The sequence below is a fragment of the Notechis scutatus genome, chromosome 5, assembly GCF_049901735.1.
Source record: "Notechis scutatus isolate UNSWTSFEM ecotype Mainland chromosome 5, rNotScu1.2, whole genome shotgun sequence".
Taxonomy (NCBI): Eukaryota; Metazoa; Chordata; class Lepidosauria; order Squamata; family Elapidae; genus Notechis; species Notechis scutatus.
The window spans coordinates 19,745,599-19,770,027 of record NC_142013.1 but is presented as its reverse complement, the minus strand read 5'-3'; the positions used below and the strand labels follow the sequence as shown (position 1 = coordinate 19,770,027).

Sequence of the window (24,429 nt, the reverse complement as noted above, 5' to 3'; positions counted from 1 at the left end):
AATCTAGCTCGGGATTTATTCGACCTTCGTCATCCCCTCTTTCAGCACCCGTTCTCTTTGTCAAGAAGAAGTCGGGAGAACTTCGTCTTTGTTGTGACTATAGACGCTTAAATGCTATCACTGTGAGAAATAGCTATCCTTTACCGCTCATCTCCGAATTGTTGGAGCGGTTACGGGAAGCTACAATTTTCACGAAACTTGACTTACGTGGAGCTTACAATTTGGTTCGGATGCGTAAGGGAGACGAGTGGAAGACGGCTTTTGGCATTCGTTATGGTCATTTCGAGTACACCGTTATGCCATTTGGTTTGACCAACGCTCCTGCTGTATTTCAACATTTAATGAACGATATCTTTCGAGACATGTTGGATAAGTTTGTTGTCATATATTTGGACGACATTTTGATTTATTCAAAATCTAAAGAGCAACATCTTCAGCAGGTGCGTCAAGTGCTTCAGCGTCTTCGGGAACATAAACTTTATGCTAAATTAGAAAAATGTTTCTTTTTTCAGTCGTCTATCGAATTCTTGGGACACATTATTTCTCCTGTGGGCATTGCTATGGACCCCAAAAAGGTTGAGGCGTTGTGTAGTTGGGAAGCTCCTCGTCGGGTTAAAGATGTGCAACGACTTTTAGGATTTGCCAACTATTATCGGACTTTCATTCCAGATTTTGCGAAGATAATGGATCCCATAACCCAGCTTCTTTGTAAGAAGGTTCCATTTGTGTGGGGGCCTCCACAACAACAGGCTTTTGACACTTTGAAAAAGCATTTATAACTGAACCCATATTGAAGCATCCTGATCCGGATCGCCCATTTGTGGTCGAGACAGATGCTTCTAATGTCGCTATCGGAGCAGTGCTGTTACAAGCTTCGGAGGATGGCGCTCTTTTGTTTCCTTGCGCTTATTATTCTAGGAAGCTTACAGCTTCGGAACGCAACTATACCATTTGGGAAAAAGAGTTGTTAGCTATTAAGGTTGCTTTTGAGACTTGGAGACATCATTTGGAGGGAGCTCGACACAAGGTGGAGGTTCGGACAGATCATAGGAACCTGGAACATTTGACCACGGCTAGGAAATTGAATCAAAGGCAGATTCGTTGGTCGTTATTTTTGCCAGATTTAATTTCTCGGTTACTTACGTTCCAAGTGGTCAGAACCGGAGGGCGGATGCATTATCTCGAAACCGGAGTATACTTATGCCGAAGATCCTCTTCCTTTACGGACAGTGTTACCACCGGAATCTCTAGCCGTACTGCAGGAACCGGTAGATTTACGGGCCCAACTACGAGAGGCGCAACGTTTGGATGTGTGGACGCAGCAGAGACGGGAGGACATTGGCCCAACTTCTCCATGGTCTTTTGAAGACGATCTGCTTCGATATCGGGGTTTATTATATGTGCCTACCAGACCGTTGAGGGCTCTCATCATGACACAATGTCATGATAACCCAGCCGCTGGTCATTTTGGATTACACAAGACCTTGCATTTGGTCACTCGGACTTTTGGTGGCCTCGAGTTCGTCATGATGTGTCTTCTTACGTCGCTTCTTGCGTTCAATGTAGGCAAGCGAAAGCAGCATCCGGTGCACCTCCTGGACTTTTGCAACCCTTGCCGACTCCAAGTAGACCATGGGGAGCGATCTCTATGGACTTTCTGACACATTTACCGTCTTCATCGGGGTTCACAACAGTGCTTGTGGTAGTGGATATGTTGACTAAAATGGCCCATTTCATTCCCTGTCGGAAATTACCATCGTCCCGCACTACGGCTCAGTTATTTTTGCAACATATCTTCCGTCTACATGGACTGCCTGATAGAGTGGTTTCTGATCGTGGGGTCCAGTTTACGGCAGAATTTTGGAAACAGTTAATGGCGGCTTTGCAAGTGAAAGTATGTTTAGCGTCAGCGCACCATCCGGAAACTGATGGCGGGACGGAGAAAGTGATTGGGATTCTTACTCAATATTTGAGATGTTTTGTTAATTTGCGACAAAACGATTGGGTGAAATACCTCCCGTTAGCAGAATTCGCGTTTAACAACTCGCAGCATACCTCCACCCGTGTCACGCCATTTTTTGCAAATATGGGTTATCATCCGCGTTTCTTCCCATTAACTATGATGGATTCCCGGTTCCTGAGACCCGAGAGTTTTTGGAAGAACTACACGCAGTTCGCCGTCTACTGATACAACAATTGAACAAGGCAAAAGAAGATTATAAGCGGTTTGCAGATCGGTCCCGTCGAGATACACCTCCGTTAGTTGTGGGTGATAAAGTGTGGCTATCTACAAAACATCTGAAGGTCGATCGCCCTATTAGAAAACTTGATCATCGGTTTATTGGTCCGTTCCCGATTGAGGCAGTTATTAATCCCGTGGCATACCGCCTCACTTTGCCACGATCCATGCGTATTCACCCCGTCTTTCATCGATCTCTTTTGATTCCTGATTCTTCTGTTTGTCGATTACGTGATTCTGCTGAACCGGGTCCGTTATCATTGCCTTCTGAGGAGCCTGCTGTTGACGATACGGTGGTCGACGCCCTTGATTCCCGTTGGCTCAAAGGTCGCTTCCAGTATTTGGTCAGGAGGAGGGTAGATGACTCGGAGGTTTGTTCCTGGACGGATGCGTCTACACTTCATGCTTCGGATCTGCTTCGAGACTTTCATGCACGCTTCCCTTCGAAACCGCATCCGGATCGCCAGACCCGGGGAAGGGCCCTGCGGTGAGGGATAGTGTTGTGATTCCGGCATCTGCTACAGGTTTTTGAATGACAGCTCCAGCAAGGAGGACTTATATGAATCAGCAAGTTCTAACGATGAGGAGGAGATGAATGCATTTGATTTGCAAGATCGGCTTGAACCTTCAAACTCCTCCACCCTTCAATTAGGTGGTCAGCCGGGAACGGGTGATAATGAGGAACAAATGTTATCTTCAGGTGAAGAAGATGATAATTTGATGATTGCTGGGTAGATGTCAGGACAAGACGTCTCCTGACAAGGAGGAACCAACGAGGTTACAGTAGGAGAGCAGACCAGCAATTAGACTAATTAGTTACTCTATAAAGGGAGAGATATGACTTTGCACTTTGTCCGAACAAAGTGTCTATTTGCAAGAGAGAACTGAAGAGCACAGTTTGGAGGATTTTGATCTGAAATATCTTGTTGGGATTTGGATTTAATTCGTTGGAACTTCTACTTATTGGAATTATTTTGTGAAGGACTTTGATCTGAAGAATCTTGTTGAGTCTTGGATTTAGTTCGTTGGAACTTTTACTTATTGGAGCTATCTGTGAAAATTCCTGTTTGCTGCCTTTCTTTACAAGGACTGTTGCTTTCAGCCTTATCTGTTTACTTTAAAAGGTGGGACATAACATTTTCCTGTTTGCTACCTTTCTTTACAAGGACTGCTGCTTTCAGCCTTAACTGTTTATTTTAGAAGGTGGGACATAACATATATATACACACACACACACACACACACACACACACACACACAACTGATCCTAACAGAAAATTTCACTTGCCTGTTATCTGTCAACCAAACTGTTCATTTTGTTCCAGATGCCTCTGTGCACAGTATTTAATAATGAAAATATTTCTAAATAAAGTTCATTGACAGCTTGGTCAAAAGTACAAATGCAATTTGTAATTACTGTCCTCAAAATAACCAGAAATCTTATTTCTGATTGGAACAAGTTGGCCGTTTTCACATTACAGGTAAAATTTCCCTTAAGTTGAGTTTCAATATTTTTCTTTTTTCAACAAATAGGGGCCGTTTCCATTCCTTTCTTCCAAAGGTTTTTTTAAACCAATTTATTTATTTCTACAACTTTAATATCTAAAGCCTTGGAATTTTCCTATGTTCTTCAAACCAAAAACTAACCCTAGTTATCTTTTATTTTTAAGATCAGCCATGCTTGCATAGATGTTGTTTCCAGTTTATTTCCTTTTCTTGGTATTTGTTCTTTATACCCATGAGTGTCACAACAGAAGATATTCTGAACGATTCTAAGGTAGCTGAACAAAACCATTGTGTTTCAAATACACACAAAATACTTACACATTTGAGGCATCATAGGAAAATTTACCTATGTTTTCAAACATTTGGTTTACCTCACCAAAGTCCATGTAAAACCTGTATTAGAAATATATAATCCATATTACAAATATATTTTCTGGACACAATTTTAAGCATATAATTGAGTTTTTAGCCCTTAATTGATTACTCCAAACGGATACACAACAGAATAGTTTCATTAGTGGAATGAATATTCAAGAGAATTAGTTTTAAAACTGGGGGCAGGGGGACATCAATAGCATGCACTATGCTAGTACCACTATCCTGACAGCCAAAACTACGAAGGATCTGGAAGTTTTAGCCCTAAAAGTCAAAAAGCACAGTGAAAAAATAGGACTAAAATTAAACATAAAGCAGCAAAACTAATGACAAAAGGTACTGAACTGGTGTTATAACTTCCACCTTTTAGGATCAACCATCAATAGTAAAGAAACAAGCAGTCAAAAAATACACTGCAGACTAGCACTCAAGTACAGCAGATACGAGGCTTTGGAAAAAATAATCAAATGCCATGATCTATCTATATCTATAATGATCAGAATCATGCAACCAAACAAAAATTGGACTTTAAAAAGCAAGACAGAAAAAGTACTGACACCTTTAAACTTTGGTGTTGGAAGACTCCTGAGAATACCATGGACAGCCAAGAAAATAAACCGATGGACCATTGAACAAATAAGTCCAGACTTTTCAGTCAAGGCACAAATAACCAACCTCAAATTATTCTGTACTTCAGATACATTGTATGTAGACCTAGCTCTCCAAAAAAAGTTTGTAATGCTGAGAAAGATGGAAGGGAAGAAGAGAATGATTAGCAGTAAGGTGGATGAACTCAGTTTCAGTGGTGATGAATGCACCATTGGAAGTATTGAAAGAACAAGTTAGTGCTAGTCATCATGGACAAAAATCATGGTCTACAGGGCCATTTGAAGATGAAAATGACTCAATGGCACATAATCAGTTAGCGAATCTTGAATTCAGTTAGTGAATCATGAATTATAGTTATCATGCAAATCTAGTAATTTGTGGCTTATTATTTGCTATTAAATAACAGTTAAAACCATAGTGTCAATCGAGCCTTTGAAACATCTTTTATGACTTCAATATGATTTTAATTTGGCTTTGTTGGTATGATAGGCTTTATTTTAAATGTACAATCCTTACCATTCTTAAGGTGCAATTTTGGTTTATTCAGAAGACTGCATATCTGAAATTATTTGACCTTATTTTCAATAAATTACTTGGATGTAGTCATACTAGCAACTATAATTTATTTTAATACTGCTTGTACACAAAAAATAATGTGCTAAAACCTCTAGTTTTTCAGAAGCGTACCTTGGAAGTGTTCTTTTTTTCAGATTATCTAGTTTTAAGACTTCTTCTTCAACTGATACATTTAAGTTGCAAAGTGCCTTAAAGAATAAGGAATCCTTATTCAATTTTCAATACACTATAACAAGCAGTTATGTAGACAGTACACAATTTAGAATACAGTGACACAATTCCTATTTTACCTTATATTCGTTTTACACTGATAATTATTCATATACATACACACAGAATATATGTAACGGAGCATTAAAGATCAAAGCCTAAGCTAAAATACACTGCTCAAAAAAAAAAAGGGAACACAAAAATAAGACATCCTAGATCTGAATGAATGAAATATTCTTATTAAATACTTTGCTCATTACATAGTTGAATGTGCTGACAACAAAATCACACAAAAATTATCAATGGAAATCAAATTTAGCAACCCATGGAGGTCTGGATTTGGAGTTACACTCAAAATTAAAGTGGAAAAAAATACTACAGGCTGATCCAACTTTGATGTAATGTCCTTAAAACAAGTCAAAATGAGGCTCAGTTGTGTGTGTGTGGCCTCCACGTGCCTGTATGACTTCCCTACAATGCCTGGGCATGCTCCTGATAAGGTGGCGGATGGTCTCCTGAGGGATCTCCTCCCACACCTGAACTAAAGCATCCCCCAACTCCTGGACAGTCTGTGGTGCAACGTGGCATTGGTGGATGGAGCGAGACATGTCCCAGATGTGCTCAATTGGATTCAGGTCTGGGGAACGGGCGGGCCAGTCCATAGCATCAATGCCTTCATCTCGCAGGAACTGCTGACACACTCCAGCCTCATGAGGTCTAGCATTGTCTTGCATTAGGAGGAACCCAGGGCCAACCGTACCAGCATATGGTCTCACAAGGGGTCTGAGGATCTCATCTCGGTACCTAATGGCAGTCAGGCTATCTCTGGCAAGCACATGGAGGGCTGTGCCCCCCCTAAAGAAATGCCACCCTATACCATTACTGACCCACTGCCAAACTGGTCATGCTGGAGGATGTTGCAGGCAGAACGTTCTCCATGGCGTCTCCAGACCCTGTCACATGTGCTCAGTGTGAACCTGCTTTCATCTGTGAAGAGCACAGGGCGCCAGAGGCGAATTTGCCAATCTTGGTGTTCTCTGGCAAATGCCAAACATCCTGCACAGTGTTGGGCTGTAAGCACAACACCCACCTGTGGACGTCGGGCCCTCATACCACCCTCATCGAGTCTGTTTCTGACCGTTTGAGCAGCCACATGCACATTTGTGGCCCGCTGGAGGTCATTTTACAGGGCTCTGGCAGTGCTCCTCCTGTCCCTCCTTGCACAAAGGCAGAGATAGCGGTCCTGATGCTGGGTTGTTGCCCTCCTACGGCCTCCTCCACGTCTCCTGATGTACTGGCCTGTCTCCTGGTAGCGCCTCCATGCTCTGGACACTACACTGACAGACACTACACTTGCCACAGCTTGCATTGATGTGCCATCCTGGATGAGCTACACTACCTGAGCCACTTGTGTGGGATGTAGACTCCGTCTCATGCTACCACTAGAGTGAAAGCACCGCCAGCATTCAAAAGTGACCAAACCATCAGCCAGAAAGCATAGGAACTGAGAAGTGGTCTGTGGTCACCACCTGCAGAACCACTCCTTTATTGGGTATGTCTTGCTAACTGCCTATGCTTTCCACCTGTCTATTTCATTTGCACAACAGCATGTGAAATTGATTGTCAATCAGTATTGCTATCTAAGTGGACAGTTTGATTTCACAGAAGTGTGATTGACTTGGAGTTACATTGTGTTGTTAAAGTGTTCCCTTTATTTTTTTGAGCAGTGTAGTTTTATAAACTTAAAAACAAGTAAGTTCATTTCTGTAATTGGAATTAGTTTGTTACTGTACGAATATAGAACATATATGCACTTATTTTTATGACCAATTTTAATTAATTAAATTTGGAATCATTTGTATTTTATCCCTTAGATTAGAATTCTAAAACAATAAAATTAATACAACTAGTTCTGATGTCTATTTCAATTGCATTATTTTGTTATATGTTATAGTTTATTTTACTGTTGAAATTACCTTTAGTTCTGATGTCTATTTCAATTGCATTATTTTGTTATATGTTATAGTTTATTTTACTGTTGAAATTACCTTTACAGAAACCCTTAAAATGCATTTCTGATTACTAAAGGCATAGATTACATTAATGAAAATCCCAACCAGAAAGAAATACAATACATAGTTTAAGTTACCTGATTTAAGCTGTGGCAGGATTCTAATGAATGAGTTGTTGTCAGCTCCTTTGCTTTTTTTATGGCATCAATCAAATTGCTTCTTTTCTGTATAACAGCAACCTGAATGCTATGTATATCAGTTACATAGTAACTGGTGTTCATTACCAACTCTGCCTCAATCTTCCTTTTCCTGATTAGAAACAAATAGATTAGAAAAAATGGTCATATCCTACAAAAATTCCACATAATTTGAGCATCTCAGTAGGTAACTATATAGCATAGAAAACCAACATTATCCCATTTAGAAACAAGGTTTTAAATAAATTATCACAAAATATCATAAATCTGTTTATCATAAACTCACATTTCTCTGAAAGATAAATAAAACTGAAATACAGTAGCCAGGCATGATATTTCGCTCTAAAAAAAAATCGGGGCCGGCCAAAGAGACCCCCGCCGCGCGCCCGGGAGCGCCCGCTGCTTTCCTCGCCAGGGCCGGGCGGTGGCGTGTTGCACGGAGGCTGGTCTGTGGCTGGCCCAGCTCCCTTTTCCTGCCGCTCAGCGGCCTCCGCTCGCACCACCCGGGCTCCACTCAGGTATCCGGCTGGGGCTGTCAGGAGTTGCTACCGCCGGCGCAGCTCCACGCGCTTCAGTCCCGCGTTGCCTCGGGAAGGGAAAAGCAAAACCAGGAGCCGCTGCTGCCGTTGCAAGCGCCGCCGCGGCTCTTCCTTTTTGCCTTTCCTTCCTGAGGCAACGCGGGACTGGAGCCGCAGAGCCGCGCCAGCAACTCCTGACTCGGGCCTCTGAGGGGAGGGGAAGGAGGAGAAGAAGGGGTGGGGGAAAGGGGGATTCCCAAAATTGGAATTCGATTTTAATCGGAAGAATATCATGCCTGAGTAGCTTAAAATTTGAAGGAATGCTTCAAAAACCAACATTTTGATAAAGAGTTTAAAAATAAACTCATTTTTAAATTAGGTGAAAGCGTAACAATTATCCCAAGCTAACAAATCATAGTATTAGAACAGGAATTATAACCTTAACAAATCAAGGAATAATAAATAAAAAAGGGAAGTAGAAAAGGAAAAATGGAAGATAGTGATTTTGTAGTATTTGTTTCCCTTTGCTGAAACAAACACAAAGAGTAAACAATTTCAATAAATTATCCTTTTCCATAATTTAGCATAAAGTTAATTCATACAGAAATATGTACTGTAGAATTCAGACAAAATCAGTTTTATAATTTTAATCATGTTACCTTGAGTTAAGAGAAGCCATACAATCGGTAAACTTGGCAGTGATAACATCTGCAATCTTGCTTTCTTCCTGTTTTGTTTTGGTAATCAACTGATGAAGTAGCTTATTCATTTAAAAAAATAATAATTAAAAACATATACACACTTGCACACATTGTCAACAGAATTTAAAAGCAATATAAGCACTATTTGACTAGAACAACAAAAGCAATACAAAATTAGTATTTCCATTCTGTTCTTCCAAATTCTTTAGAGATAGATTTTAATAACAGAATTTTGTCTGATATTATTTATTCAATGCAGCTTTAACAGTTATAGTAATTAAATATTTCAAAAAAAAAATGAAATACAATAAAAGTTCCACAGGTTTTCAAGATTTTGAATTTGCAAAAATATCCAATGGTCAAAGAGAAAGTCAATAGGAATGCAATGCCATTGAAATCTAGTCACCACTCCTAATTAACATAATTGAAATGTTCAGTGTGGTGCTTCCAAGAAATATAATTATGTACAGGTAAAACTCGAAAAATTAGAATATCGTGCAAAAGTTCATTTATTTCAGTAATGCAACTTAAAAGGTGAAACTAATATATGAGATAGACTCATTACATGCAAAGCAAGATAGTTCAAGCTGTGATTTGTCATAATTGTGATGATTATGACTTACAGTTCATGAAAACCCCAAATCCACCACCGCAGAAAATTAGAATATTATATGCAATCAATAAAACAAGGATTGTACATAGAACAATATCGGACCTCTAAAAAGTATAAGCATGGTACTCGGTACTTGGTTTGGACCCCTTTTGCAGCAATTACTGCCTCAATGCGGCGTGGCATGGAAGCTATCAGCCTGTGGCGCTGCTGAGGTGTTATGGAAGACCAGGATGCTTCAATAGCGGCCTTCAGCTCTTCTGCATTGTTCGGTCTCATGTCTCTCATCTTTCTCTTGGCAATGCCCCATAGATTCTCTATGGGGTTCAGGTCAGGTGAGTTTGCTGGCCAATCAAGCACAGTAATCCCACGGTCATTGAACCAGATTTTGGTGCTTTTGGCAGTGTGGGCGGGTGCCAAGTTCTGCTGGAAAATGAAGTCAGCATCCCCATAAAGCTCGTCTGCAGAAGGAAGCATAAAGTGCTCCAAAATCTCCTGGTAGACTACTGCGTTGACCCTGGACTTAATGAAGCACAGTGGACCAACACCAGATGACACGGCTCCCCAAATCAACACAGACTGTAGAAACTTCACACTGGACTTCAAGCATCTTGAAGTGTGTGCTTCTCCATTCTTCCTCCAGACTCTGGGTTCTTGGTTTCCAAATGAGACACAAAAGTTGCTCTCATCAGAAAAGAGGACTTTGGAACACTGAGCAACAGACCAGTTCTGTTTTTCTTTAACCCAGGTAAGACGCTTCTGAGGTTTGTTCTTCAGGAGCGGCTTGACAAGAGGAATACGACATTTGAAGCCCATATCCAGGATCCATCTGTGTTGATGAACTGACTCCATCCTCAGTCCACTCCTTGTGAAAGTCCCCAACACTTTTGAATGGCCTTTTCCTGACAATCCTCTCCAGGCTGCGGTCATCCCTGCTGCTTGTGCACCTTTTTCTTCCACTTTTCCCTTCCACATAACTTTCTATTAATGTGCTTTGATACAGCACTTTGGGAACATCCAACTTCGTTTGCAGTTACCTTTTGAGGCTTTCCCTCCTTATGGAGAGTGTCAATGATGGTTTTCTGCACAACTGTCAGGTCAGCAGTCCTTCCCATGATTGTGATTCCTACTGAACCTGACTGAGAGACCATTTAAAGGCTCAGGAACCCTTTGCAGGTGTTATGGCTTAATTAGCTGTTTAGAGTGGGACACTTTGAGCCTAGAATATTGAACCTTTTCACAATATTCTAATTTTCTGAGATTGTGGATTTGGGGTTTTCATGAGCTGTAAGTCATAATCATCGCAATTATGACAAATCACAGCTTGAATTATCTTGCTTTGCATGTAATGAGTCTATCTCATATATTAGGTTCACCTTTTAAGTTGCATTACTGAAATAAATGAACTTTTGCACGATATTCTAATTTTTTGAGCTTCACCTGTATACATAAGGCACTTCTTTCAATGCACTTTCAGTAATGTAAAATTTAACAGCAGTACTTATTTTAAATGCAGAAAGCCATTATCAACTCATAGTTTTATTCAAATTTGTATTTGTGAAACATTCTGATCTTCTGAGGAAAGCAATACATATAATGTTCTGGATTCAGGAAGTTCAGGAAAAACAGAAGAACATTTTATTTAAAGGGTTCCATCACAAGAAGCTGTAGGAATTTAATACAAACACAAACCTTTAGCCCCTTGTTTTTGTCCACAGCCAACCAACAAAGATACCTCACTAAATGACATTAAGTTCTACCTATCATCCAATCTATTGAAAAATGAGCCAAAGCAAGCATTATATACTTCTTATAGCTTGCCTGCACAGTATTTACTTTTTAAGAAAATCATTTTCATCCATTTTTTAATCTAGAAGAGTGTGAAAACACCACCTGGCTACCAGAAAAAAGCATTATGGTTGTATGGTTAAACTAGATAAACTTCCTAGAGTCCACCTGGTTTCAGATGGTCAAAATTTATACACAAGCAAGTCATATAATGCAATCCCCTGCTCCAGATTCACTATCATGTTTGACAGATGGTCCAGCCTGTTTGAAGATGCCTCTGTTTGGGGCATAGAACATAGAAATTATTTAGACGCCCTCTTTTATGTGACATTTGAAGATTGCTCCTATATCACTTTTCCATGCATGCTAAACATACTCAGATCCTTTAACAATTCCTTGAATGACTTAGTTCCAGAGCCAACATTATCTTGATAGCTCCTTCTCCAATCTGTCATTTTTCTGTGTCAAAATTGGACATAATATACCACAAGGACATAACTAGAGCAGAATAAAATAGAACAATTATTTCCTGTGATCAGGACTTCATTATTTTATTAACACAACTGAGGATATTATTTCCATTTTCAGCATCTGCAGGACACTCCATTCTGTGCTTGTAATTCTATTTTTCTTCTCAAATACAGAACTTTATGTTAAATTCCATCCTATTCATTTCAGTTCATGGTTCAATCATGTTGAAATCTTTTGGAATTTTCCCTGTCTGGTTTACAGTATTAACTAATTTTCCCAACTCTTATCAAATACAAACTTGATAAATATCCCCTCAAATCTTTCATCCAAGTCACTAATAGAAATGTTGAAGAATACATGGCCCAGGAAAGAGCCCTCTGGCACCTGCTGTTTTCTTCAAAGATGAGATAAAACTATTAACAAGCATTCTTTGAGTGCTGTCATTCAGGTAACTGTGAGTGGCATCATTGAGCCATGTTACCACTTCATTAAGAACTTCTAGCAAATCCTCGTCATAATAAGAGAAGACAAAATTTGCTGTACTCTGACTTCTGGCAAAGTTAGATTCTCAGAAGTTGTCTGGAGAATTGAAATTTTCCATTGTTATTATTGATAGTTTTTTCCCCCCCTAAGATTGGTTCCGAAGATTGGTCATCTGACATAAAAAGCTTGCAGTTGTATCTTCCCTAGGGCTGACCTAGTATCAAGTAATATCACCTCTGAAGTTTAGTTACCATCTTGAAGCAGTATTTTCAAGTCTTTTAGAAAAAGGAAATTGTTGCGAGATAATAACTTAGTTTAGTTAGTCTACCTACCTCTTCTAAAACCTTTAAATGCTCAAGGTTGTTTTTAGCCTTGATGGTGGCTTTTTCTATGTCTTGCAGAATTTTGCTGTCCTAAGAGGAGTCAAAGGGAAATAGTTAGAAGTGTGTTATTTTAGAACTCTATTCATCCATCCATCAATTTTATATAGTTCCCCATCTCACAAGAAGTGAAAGAATAGACTGCCGGGCTTTTTCTTTCTAACTATAGAGAGTATTCCACCAAAAGGCTAAACAAGTACCGTGTTTCTCATATAATAAGGCCGGGTCTTTTTTTTTTTTCTGAGCCCCGAAAAAATGGCTAGGCTGTCTTTTCAGGGGTGACTTAATTCCCCCCCCCCTTGCATCTTTGGGTGGGCGGGTGGCGACGGCTTGGATGTTGACCTCGGCGTTGGTGGGGCACTTCATATCGGGGTCAACATAGGCAGCACCATATCCGGGTATGCAACAAAAGTACTTCCTAATGGCAAGCCCCCCCCCACCATTCCCCCCCATTTCGCATGTTTTAATATAGGCCTTAATTTGGGGGGAGGGGCTTAATTTCATTTCATACCTATAAAACATGCTGGGACTTCCTATTGGGGGAGGCCGTATTGTTGGAGAAACAGGGTACTTTTTCTTAAGTCTATTAATTATTCAACATATTCTTATGCACTAATTTTAGCACATAATGTTTAAAAGACTTAATACTTACAATGGCCTATTAAGAACACTGTCATTACATTTTCCACAGGTTTGGTTTGAAACACATTATTAAGCTTCAATTCCATATCTACCACTTTAGGAAAAAGCCTTGTTATACTTAAAAATGGAACTAGAGTAATACCTGTTTATGTCTCAATTGAAGGGAAAAGCCATATGACCATTAAACCCAAATTTATGTAATTGCCATGCATTAAAATGTATGCAAAATCACATTCTATGTTTTCCTTTATATCTAAAATCTATTAAATGAGGATCAGTAAAATAGAAATTTTATCACACTTTCAAATAATAAATATGACAGATCCTACAGCATCCAGAATCAGAGTATCTTTCAGATATGCTCTAAGACAGGGGTTGCCAACCTTTTGGACCTCAGGGACCACCAAACTCATAATTTTAAATCCCGGGGACCACTAATGGGTTCTGTGGGTGTGGCCTAATTTATGGGTGTGGCTTGGTGGTCATGTGACTGGCTGGGCATGGCTTGTATGTAAACATTATAAATATTTATATAAACATTGAATTTTTTTATAAAAAAGAGCAACTTTTACCCAAAATCAGGCAAAGCAGGCAGGCAGATTGAGTTGCTCACAGAATCACAGATTCACTTAGAGATCTGTGTTCCTGCCATCAGCTACTTGAGCCTGTCACATAAAATTTGCTTGCAAACTCATAACATTTGCTAGCAAGCAAACTCACAAAATTAACTCATAACACACCATGTATTGAATTTTTTATTAAAAAAAGAGCAACATTTACCCAAAATCAGGCAAAGCAGGCAGGCAGATTGAGTTGCTCACAGAATCAGATTCACTTAGAGATTTGTGTTTCTGCCATCGGCTACCTGAGTCTGCAGTGCTTCAGTCCTAAGGGAGGTTCAGTTGTGCTTAAAAGCAGAGCCGAAGATCTAAAGATTAGCTAGAAAGCAAGAAATCCAACCATTTCCTGCTTTCTAACTAATCTAAATCTCCCGACACAGCAGAACAGCTGATGGTTGGAAAAAGGAAAAATAGCAATTTAGCAAGCAAATTTGCCGGGTAAGGAGTGGGATGGGGAGGGTTCCCGCGGGCCATGTGGGCAGCACAGCCTTGTGTTACCCCCACAGCCTGGATTAATTGCTTTGCAGGGGTGCTCTGGGGGGTGAGATTTTTCTGCGGACCACCAAAATGTTCTCATGGACCACTGGTGGGCCGCGGGGTGGTTGGTTACCGCTGCTCTAAGACACCTTCATAATATTCACTTTGAAACTATGACTCATTGTCATAGACTCAGGTGTATCTGCACCTAAAACTCAAAGACAAAACCATCTTCGTATTTTATAAAATCAGCATTTCTAGTTGCTGGTTAACATGCTCTTTAATAAATAGAAATAAAGCAAAATTAGATTGTTCACGTACCATATTGACTGTAGATGCCTTCAAAAGTAATTGATGAACTGTAGTCCAACTGGGTTGTGTACTTTCTTAATGCTGCAACTATAACTGTTAATCCTATAAAGTAAAATCAAGTTATATTTTTACATTTTCTTGAATGGCTGCACTTGGCTGAATGCTTACTAAAAATGGATAAATTGAGAAATGTTAAGGCATGCAAAGTAATTTTAAAAAAATTAGGAGCATGCCAACAATGACTAAGTATTGGTCAAAAAAGTGGGATACCTTACATAAAAGCCTGCTTCTACTCATTTTGTCACATGGAGGTAAAAGTGGGAAATGTTAATTTTCAGCCAGTGGTATTCTTAAAAGTATATATTTATGGAAAATAAGAGATGATCAAAAACAAATAAAACATAAACATGGACTACATTTATTAATTGCATACAACTATGCAATTAGTAATACAAGTATATTTATATGGTTTGCTCAAGTAGAAAGAATGAATGAAAATCAAATTGTAAAATGAGTGTATAAAGAACAGATCGGTTGAGAGGAAAAGGAAGATGAATTTTAAAAACAAAAGATTCTCTGAATGGGCAGAGGGAAATGGGGGAAGATGTATTATCTGCAAGGACAGAAAAGTATTAAAAACTATAGTGAATGGTACTGGTGAAAAACAAAAAGGAAATCTTATCTCCTGCCTCCAATTTCTTTTGCTTACTATTTTCTTTCTTTTCTGCACTTTGTATAACACTACTTATCCTAAAGGAATATGTTATGCCTATATCATTCTTAATAGTTGGGTTCACATATCACATTGCTCCAAAAACTGGTCTGGTTTCAATTGTGGATGTTGCATATATCTGCCACTATTAAAAATAACGTGGTTCAGCACAATGTGTCTTCCCCATTTTGCTTCTCATTAATCTCATCATTCAAAATTCTTTCTCTAAACAAAACCAATCATAGCAAGCCCTGCATTCAGCAAACTTAATGTAGTCCACAAAATCCTAACTGCTCCTGTACTCTAAGGACCTTTCATTTTTTCCAGCGCATATTCCAGTCTATGTCAATTTTTCCCCACATATATCTAATTCTTATGTTTATACAAACTAAAATGAACTCTTTTTTTCAAAATATAAAGCCACCTAAAGTTAAAAAAAAAACTCAATGTAAAGCATTTTTATAAAACTTTAAGAATGTTGCATAAAATGCTTCATTTCAGTTTAACACTGTGTGCTTTGCGTTGTACTGCTCTGAATGCAGCTCTCAGTATCTTAAAACTTTTCTCTAAAGTGAAACTTCTGAAGAGATGGGTAAAACCTACAACGAGGTGGACAACACTGTTGTTTTTTAAGAGCTGGGATGAGTCGTCTCAGTTCTTTAATATTCAATTAAAGAGCATGGTCCATCTCAGTCCCAAATCAAACGTCCTCTAAAATATGCTGTAGTTTTAAGCTCCGGTGCAGCATGTTCAATAACAACTTCCATCATCCACAGCCAGCATTGTTGTCGCACCGGACAATAAGCAATTTCAACTGAAATCGGGCTCTGAGATTTGTCCCAAGAAATACGCATTTTAGGTCAAATCGCCGCACCTGGCCAAACTCGCGGCCACCACACAGAGCGCAACTCCCGCGAGGAAGAAAAGGGGAATGGCTGGCTGAGACCAGGCAGGGCTCCATGTTTCATTATTTTCTGACGACCATCCTTCCTGGGTTAACGAATGAGACGACGAGGAAAGCAAAAAGGGCTCCACTCACACCCCCCAAAATTGAAGCGAGCCAGCATAAGGGCTCACCCCTTTCCTAAGCCCAGCTCAACCAAGAGCCGGTATCATCCTTCCATAGCTTGTTTAATAGCTCCTTTAATTTCTCTAATGATCTCATTTAATATCCAAGCCTTATTGCATAAAACAATTTCTAGACCTGCTTACGCAAACGTAAGGTTCACCAAGGAAAACCAGGATTGTAACTCAGTTGAGCACGTTCACACGATGGCAATTCGAAGCACCCGATAAAACAAGCCAACCGGCCGACCTGATCCAGCGCGCAACTCCCTAAGGACCCACCCAGGGAACTGCAAGACACCCAAATTTTTCCAAACTCTGAACTCCAGGGAATTCACACCCCCATGTTACAAGATAACATTTTTGGAGAATTTGCCGCCTGGCCTGGTCCTGCGCGTGTTTATGGAACTTGTTTCCCTGTTGCAACCCCTGTACACTGGCTCGCTTAGCAGTTGCGTCCTAGCCTTAAGCATTTGGTATTGCTGTTGGTGCTGCAAACTTTTAACTTCTCCTTTGGGAAATCGGCCTCCAAGCAACAACCGCGTGCTTGGTGCTTTCCCTTGCTTCCTCTTGTTGAAAACCGCCCGTATTGCACAGCAAGACGGGCAACCCCGGTTTGCCCGTACATCACCTGCGGAAGCGCTCAAGGGAGCCCCGTTGAGTTAGTATTCCGTTCTGCCGGCGCCCCTCGAAACGAGTTTTCCGCCGACACTTATCTGCCTTCCTGAAAACCGGAGAATGGCGCCATTTTTTTACTTGAGTTCCTACATTTTATCCAACCCCAAATTACCACAGTATTGAGCTAATTAACCTACAGAACTAACGAACAGCCACTAATCCCCCTCCCCGTTTTCCCTTATTTCTTTGCTTTACTTGCGTGACACGTCGTTTCCACCAATGCTAACGCCTTATAGCGTCCTTGAGATAACCAATCACTGTACTGCAAGCGCTCTAGAAACTGGCTGTTAGGAGGAGGTCCTTAGTCGAAGTTTTATTAGCTGTCTCCAGAAGTAACATTTATTACCACAATTTTGACCTTTAGGTTTCAAGGCCCTGGCTATAAGGAACCGTCATAATAAATAAACACAGACACACGTTTATTTGAGAGATAGCTGTATGTCATATTTAAATTCCCCAATGAATGCAGCTTGCATGTGATATGAACGTGGCCCCCGTGTTTCTCAAGCAGAATATTTCTGTACAAATGTGGATGGTTTACTCCTTTACAGAAAAGACCACTGATTAAAAAGTTACATGACTGAAATAGTACCAGTTTAACTTTTCAATAAGTGTGTTTGTGGTACATTCTAAACCAGAGTTGGTTTGCTCAATGCAGTTGGCCCAATTCTGTAGGTTAAAATTGTTGGCTAATTTGGGACACAATGTTTGTGTACTATCACATTTGCCTTCTCTTGATAAACATGTCCCAATACATGCAGTGCTAAGTAAGTTACATTAAAGTTTATTTATTGTCTATTTACTGTACTTATTTACAGGACTTATATGGCCACTTATGAATGAGTTATGAATGTTATGTCTAGCTATTCAATTTTCAGATACATCTTTCATACTAGTTTGTTAAAATATGTATATTATTAAATTATTTTAAAAGTATATCTGGTTTCTGCATTATGTATGTTTGTATTCTTCTTAGCACAAATTGGAGTTATTTATTCAATTCAGCTGGGAAACGCCAAATCCAAAAATGGTAGGGAATTTCTGAAAATCTTATTGTAAATGATGACAAAAAGTTTTTGTTTTTTCTGATCATTTTCAATGTTGTAATATAATTGTGGCTGGTTAATGTTTTGTTTTTATTGTTTATTTTATAATAGCAAAGAAGTTATCTTATTTAACTAAAGTAACTCTCTGTGGCTCACCTATATTAGGAAAACTAATTGGAATGTTTTACCTGAAAACACAGGATGCCTTTAATTTTGAAAGATTTTTAACGATGTAAAGTTTTGAATCTGTATTTTTTATCATGTTCCAACAATATGCCAACCCATGTTAACATGTTAATGTGACTGTGCTGTCATCTTGCATTTTCCCACTCCACACAGCTAACAAAAAATCTATGGTTTGCTTGACATTTGATAATGCCTTATGAATTCATAGCATTGTGTATGCATTTCCAATTACCATTAATTGAAATTAGAAACATATCTTAATGTTGGCCTCTGCTTTGTAGGAAGAGCGGGTTATTTTTTCATCTTTTCCTTCCATTTCCCAGGTATATTTGTTTTTTCCAGTTGGAAAGATTATTTGCAACACTCCTAGCCAAAACTAGAGACAAATCTTCAACTGGTGTTTTGCTTACATGAAAGCCAGCAATCATAGGTTGCAAATGGAAAAAAAAAGGATAATTTAAAACCTTGTGTGATATATGTGATAGCCAAGTTTACTTATTTTGAGAGATGTTAGGTCTTCTGTCAAGGACCATCAATCCAGCTTTTGAAAAACAAAGGAACATGCTTTGGGATCTTTGTACCCAAAGTGAACATAAACCTTTCAGAAAATTAAGAATTAAAAATTCTCTTATTAAACTAATGAAGTCAGGAACTAAGTTTCCTGGCGAAAAGACAATATAGAAAAGGTAACAGTCACACTCACTGATATTCAGATAAAATAAGTACAGCTGGCTAGCTAAACTAGTTATATACTAATGAAAGCCTTAAAAAAGGTCAAGCATAGTCTGATGGAAAGAGATAACGTGGGTTTCCTACTTAGGTGTTGATAGATGGGGCCCCATGGTTTTTTGTCTCTTTCTGACAGATACCCTCCATTCCATCAGTTACTTGGGACAATTTAAGCACTAATCATACTAGAAAATTAGTTGGTAATACTTGTTCTTGTTGGAATTATAAACTTACTGTTTAATCTTTTCTTGTTAAATTGCTGTCTAAATGGGATTACACAAAACAGACCTTTTAAGCTAACCAAAGGTTAGTTGATTTATTTATTCAATTTCTGTAGGAGCACTGTCACATCATACCAAAACTATTCATCACACCATGTAACCTTATTTGGATTTGTAAGGAAAATACACAATGCTAAGCATGGTTATCTTGGGACATGAGAGCAAGGCCTGATTGTTCAGGCAGATGGGACTATCACATCACTGGCTGGCATGTACTGTATGTGATTTGCTGAAAGCACTTAGCAAACCCTGACCTATACAACCAGATGCTAAATGTACTTGAATTCATGCAGGTTGAAGACAAAGACATGGTAGCAATGAAGCACATTGGGGATGATCTCGACATTGAAAGAATATAACAGTGTAATAAAACTCCATGTATCTACAAAATTTTAAGTATGCATACTGATGCCAGAATAATATTAATATAGCCCTACAAATCAGCTTAACCAATATGGCTGTCACTTAAATGAGGAGAGAGGGGGATTGCTTGTTAATTTTCTTTTGAATCTTTGCATAATTGCACATCTGTAATTAACTGTCAAGATTCTTTGAGGCATAATACACAAAGCAGCCGGGAAATTTGATAGATACTTCTAGACTGCAAATGAGTTTTGTTTCTTCAGATAGCTTATATAGTGACTTTTACAGTTCTGTATCTGATTCTTTCAAGTTCTTAAGTGTTTTTCTTATTAGTACTTTGTGGGAAAAGCACTATCACATTGGCAATGTGATTTGAGATTTATGACAGGCACAAAAATTAATATTTGTACATAAATGTTTATTTATGGTATTGTAGTACACTCATTTTAGATCATTGGCTACCATATTACATCCCACAGAACTGAATTTGCTTCTCCTTAGCTAGATTACCAATAAAAGTATTTTAAAAATATTTTTAAAAATAGTTTAAGATCAAATTATATTTTTTGTTCTCTTCTGGAAAAATTCAGGAATTGGGTTTGTCTAGTCTTATAAAGAGAATTTCCAGAAGGCACTATTTTTTTCCACAAAACTTCTTTCTCACATAACTGTTAGAAATGAAGATTCAATGGGTTTTCAGAAACTGGCTGAATTGAAATTCAGTGCCAAGTCATGATTTGCTTAATTTTTTTGCTGAATAAACCACAATTGGTCAGGTTCATACTTATGCTAATCCATAAAATATGATTTTTGAACAATGGCTCAGCTTACCAAACTATTATGACCTAGTACTATGTATGAAGCCAGCCCTTGTTTCTCAGCTGAGGAAATCCCCTATTGAAGATCACAGAGACTCTTACATATTTATCTTTCTAGGTATGATTAAATTCCTCTTTTTTTTGAAGAACCTGAAATGCAGCTCAAGACAAGAGAATCATTATTTTGAGTATATATTGAGCAGCTTCATCAAATCTGTTTAGTAACTTGAAAAAGTGTTTACTAATCTAATAGAAGACTAATGTGTGGCTTTTTATAAATAACTTTGTTTTGAAAATTTTCAAGCTAAGATCCATAATCTGTATCACAGTGTGTTTGTTGTTCACAAGTTATTGTTTCCTCCATATCCCCCACTTTTTAGTAGTAACTTGTCTTAGGAAAAATTCTGAACTTATTTGGTTGATCCCAGTAAACACATTATCTCTTGAGTCTTTTTCCACCAAGTCCACAGGGCTGTGTTTGTCGGGTTTTTTTTTTTTAATGTGCCCACAAATTAGTAGCAGACTGGCCCCCATACACGTTAATATCAGAGTCAAACCAACATCATGATCAAAAGTAGTAATTTTGTATTTCCTGGGAAAAATATTTCTTGTCTTTTCTGGTGTTACTTCAAAGAAGGAGACCTTTGCAACCCTTCAGGTGTTTTTCTTGAAAATGTCATAGCATACAACATCAAGAAATCAGTTGTAATGTGCTTGATATGCAGACTACAGGACTTGAGTTTCAAGGGCTATATAAATAAGAATCTGTCTGCAATGAACTGCAGCTTGATTAGTTTTTAATGCATGCCTTCTTCTGGATTCTTAAACATGTCAATTTACCACTTGATGACATACTGAGGTGTATATCTAATCATGATATAATAGTTCCTTCTCTTGTCCTACAGAACACCAAGATTCGTAAGACACTTCCGTGCATGTTCAAAAAATGTAGGAAAGAATTGTTTTCTTGTTTGGTAGGATAGGTTTAATTATTAGAAACCATGGATATATTGTATTTTAGGCAGGTTCACATAGTGATAACCATGTGAGAAGTCTATGAATATTCAGGATTGACTATTGAATCTTGAACTCTTTACATGGAGGAGTTTTTTATAAGAATAGTGTAAAGCTGTTATATAGCCAATATCAGTTCAAAATCTATTTATTTATTAAATTGATTTAAAGCACCAGATAAGGAAGAGAGAAGCATGTACCAGTATTTTCTATGGAACGTATAAGATGAGATTTGTCTAATGTATCAAAATATTTACTATATCCATGATGGCGAACCTATGACACATGTGCTGGAAGTGACAGGTGTGCCCCCCACCAGCCAGCTGATTATCGGGTATCTGCCATGCATGCATGGGGGAGACGCACATACATGCGCAGAGGCATGCGGCGTGCGGGGGATCACACATGCATGCACAGAGGCTCATGGTGCACGTGCAGGGGGCGGGGGGAGTTAAACACGCATTGAATCATAAGTGCAGGCATGCAAGCATTGCGCAAGTGCATGCACACACACTTTTGGCACGCATCGTGGAAAAGGTTCGCCATCACGGTACTATATTATTATATTGTCTATGTTACCTTAATAATTAATATGTAACAGTTTAATGTATAGTATATAAAATCATACATTGCAATGCCCTACCTGTCAATGAATACTTCAGCTTCAACCATAACAACACAAGAGCAAACAATAGATACAAACTCAAGGTTAACCGCACCAAACTTGATTGCAGGAAATACGACTTCAGCAACAGAGTAGTCAATGTCTGGAATACTCTACCTGACTCTGTGGTTTCTTCCCCAAACCCCCAAAACTTTAACCTTAGACTGTCTACTAGTGACCTCACCCCTTTCCTAAGAGGTCTGTAGGGGGCATGCATAAGCGCACCAACATGCCTACCGTCCCTGTCCTATTGTTTCTCTTATTCTTTTATTTTTCTTATATGTATCCATGTATTCATAACTATGTTTTTACTTATACCTATTGTAAGCAATTGACAAAAATAAATAAATAAATAAAATAATTTGTAATCAAAAAAATCAGCACAGTATTGAGGAAAAGAAAGAACAATAAACAAAATGTTAGTTGAAACTCTTGTTAATGGTACACAAAACATTACCTAAAAAAAGGATCCCCCCCCCCCCCCCCACGCGCCCCCCAACCCAACCACACCCACCCCCCCCCCCGAGACTGCGCCCCACCCCCCCCTTTCAAAAACCACCCAAACACACACCCAAAAAAAAAACAAAAAAAAAAATAAAAAAACCCCCCCCCCCCCACCCTCCCCCCAAAAAAACCAAAACCCCCCCCCCCCCCCAAAAAACCCCCCCCCCCCCCCCCCCACCCCCCCCCCCCCCCCCCCCCAAAACCAAAAAAAACCCCCCCCCCCCCACCACCCCACACCCCCCCCCCCCCCACCCACCCACAAAACACCCCAAAAACCCCAAAACCCAACACCTAATAGATTCAGTAGAAATAAATTAATTCCAAATTCAATATCTTCTATTTTACAATGGAAAGTAAAAAGTTTCCTAAACATATATAATTTCTGGAGGGCAATACTATTCATTCCTTTCAGCTATTGCAAAATTATATTTTAGTCGGACTTCATATAACACCAAGAGAAAATGGCTTACGTCCACCCATTATACTAAATCATAGTTTATTTAACGAGGATTTACTGAATTTACACAACTCGGCCATATTATAGCATGATACAAGTGATTTGTTTGGTTTAGTTTGAGGGTATTTAAAAAAAAAATTCTAATTTAAAAATTTATAGGGTTACACAACTCTGTAACATTTGTTACTGAATTCAATTACTGCAAATGATAAGATTCAGTTATCATTCTTGTTTGGTTCTGGGAAACATCAGCAAAAATATACTTTTTGTTTTTCTGTTAGATATCTTTTGTCAGTATTTCTTTGATTCATATTTTTACACTTTAAAAAAATAGTAATAACTACACCTTAAGGAAATAAGGTGTAAACTACACCTTAAGTGAAATCACATGAATGAACTGAAAAGAATGTAAACTTTACTTGATTGTTAGGTCCCTCTTGAAAATAAACAACTTACGTCTTCTTGAAAACAATATGACTTTATAAATTGCAGAGCATAAACCCCTAGAAACAATTATTAAAATATCTTTGTTGCCTTTGATAGCACATAGGCAGCAAACTGAAGAGACATTATTGATTACTATGAATTTCAATAGAATGGAGGAAGTAGAAGGTCATAAATGCTCAAAAAAAAGGGCGTACATTATTCTTAACAATTCACTTGTCAAATGCACATTTTTATCTAAAAGTATGATGGAACAATAGCTTAATGTTATGAGCCATGTTGGTTTGGAAGACTAGGATTTGCAATCCTAGAACTTTATAGTAAGGGATACTGTATAGATGAAAAACTTTTTAAAGTCACAATTGTTTTGAGCATTTCAAGGTTTCAACTAGTTCATTTGATCACTGTTTGGTTTTCTGACATAGAATAATAATCTTTTCCTTAAAAATGTTCCTATATCATCCTGAATCCATTTTACTAATACTCCTTTTATAATTATTCAGCATCATTATTTCTAGGAACCACTGAGAGACTATTGAGACAAAAGATTGATGAACATAAACTTGTGATGCCTTGGCTGTGATTGAAGTGACAATGGCACTTTATTCTGACATTTGATTATGTTACCATAATTTTGAAAATGTCATGCTTATTACTAAGAATTAAATGTCAGCATTTTCAGCTGCATAAATCTGTAATGATCAGGAATGGCAAAAAGTAAATGCCAAATTTTTAGTCTTCA

General features: G+C 38.5%; 1 protein-coding gene across 1 annotated transcript in view; it reads right to left on the bottom strand.

Annotated features, from left to right (window-relative positions):
* The window catches only part of RNF17 (ring finger protein 17), a 58,168-nt gene extending 43,348 nt beyond the window's left edge, over positions 1 to 14,820 (bottom strand). The window contains exons 1-6 of the mRNA XM_087966242.1: positions 14,736 to 14,820; positions 12,628 to 12,708; positions 8,902 to 9,002; positions 7,665 to 7,836; positions 5,417 to 5,493; positions 4,064 to 4,138 (exon numbers count right to left, since the gene is read on the bottom strand). Coding sequence (XP_087822368.1) covers positions 4,064 to 4,138; positions 5,417 to 5,493; positions 7,665 to 7,836; positions 8,902 to 9,002; positions 12,628 to 12,708; positions 14,736 to 14,738 — 509 coding nt within the window. The 5' untranslated portion in view covers positions 14,739 to 14,820. The remainder of the gene's footprint in view (positions 1 to 4,063; positions 4,139 to 5,416; positions 5,494 to 7,664; positions 7,837 to 8,901; positions 9,003 to 12,627; positions 12,709 to 14,735) is intronic.
* Between the last annotated feature and the right edge of the window lie 9,609 nt (positions 14,821 to 24,429).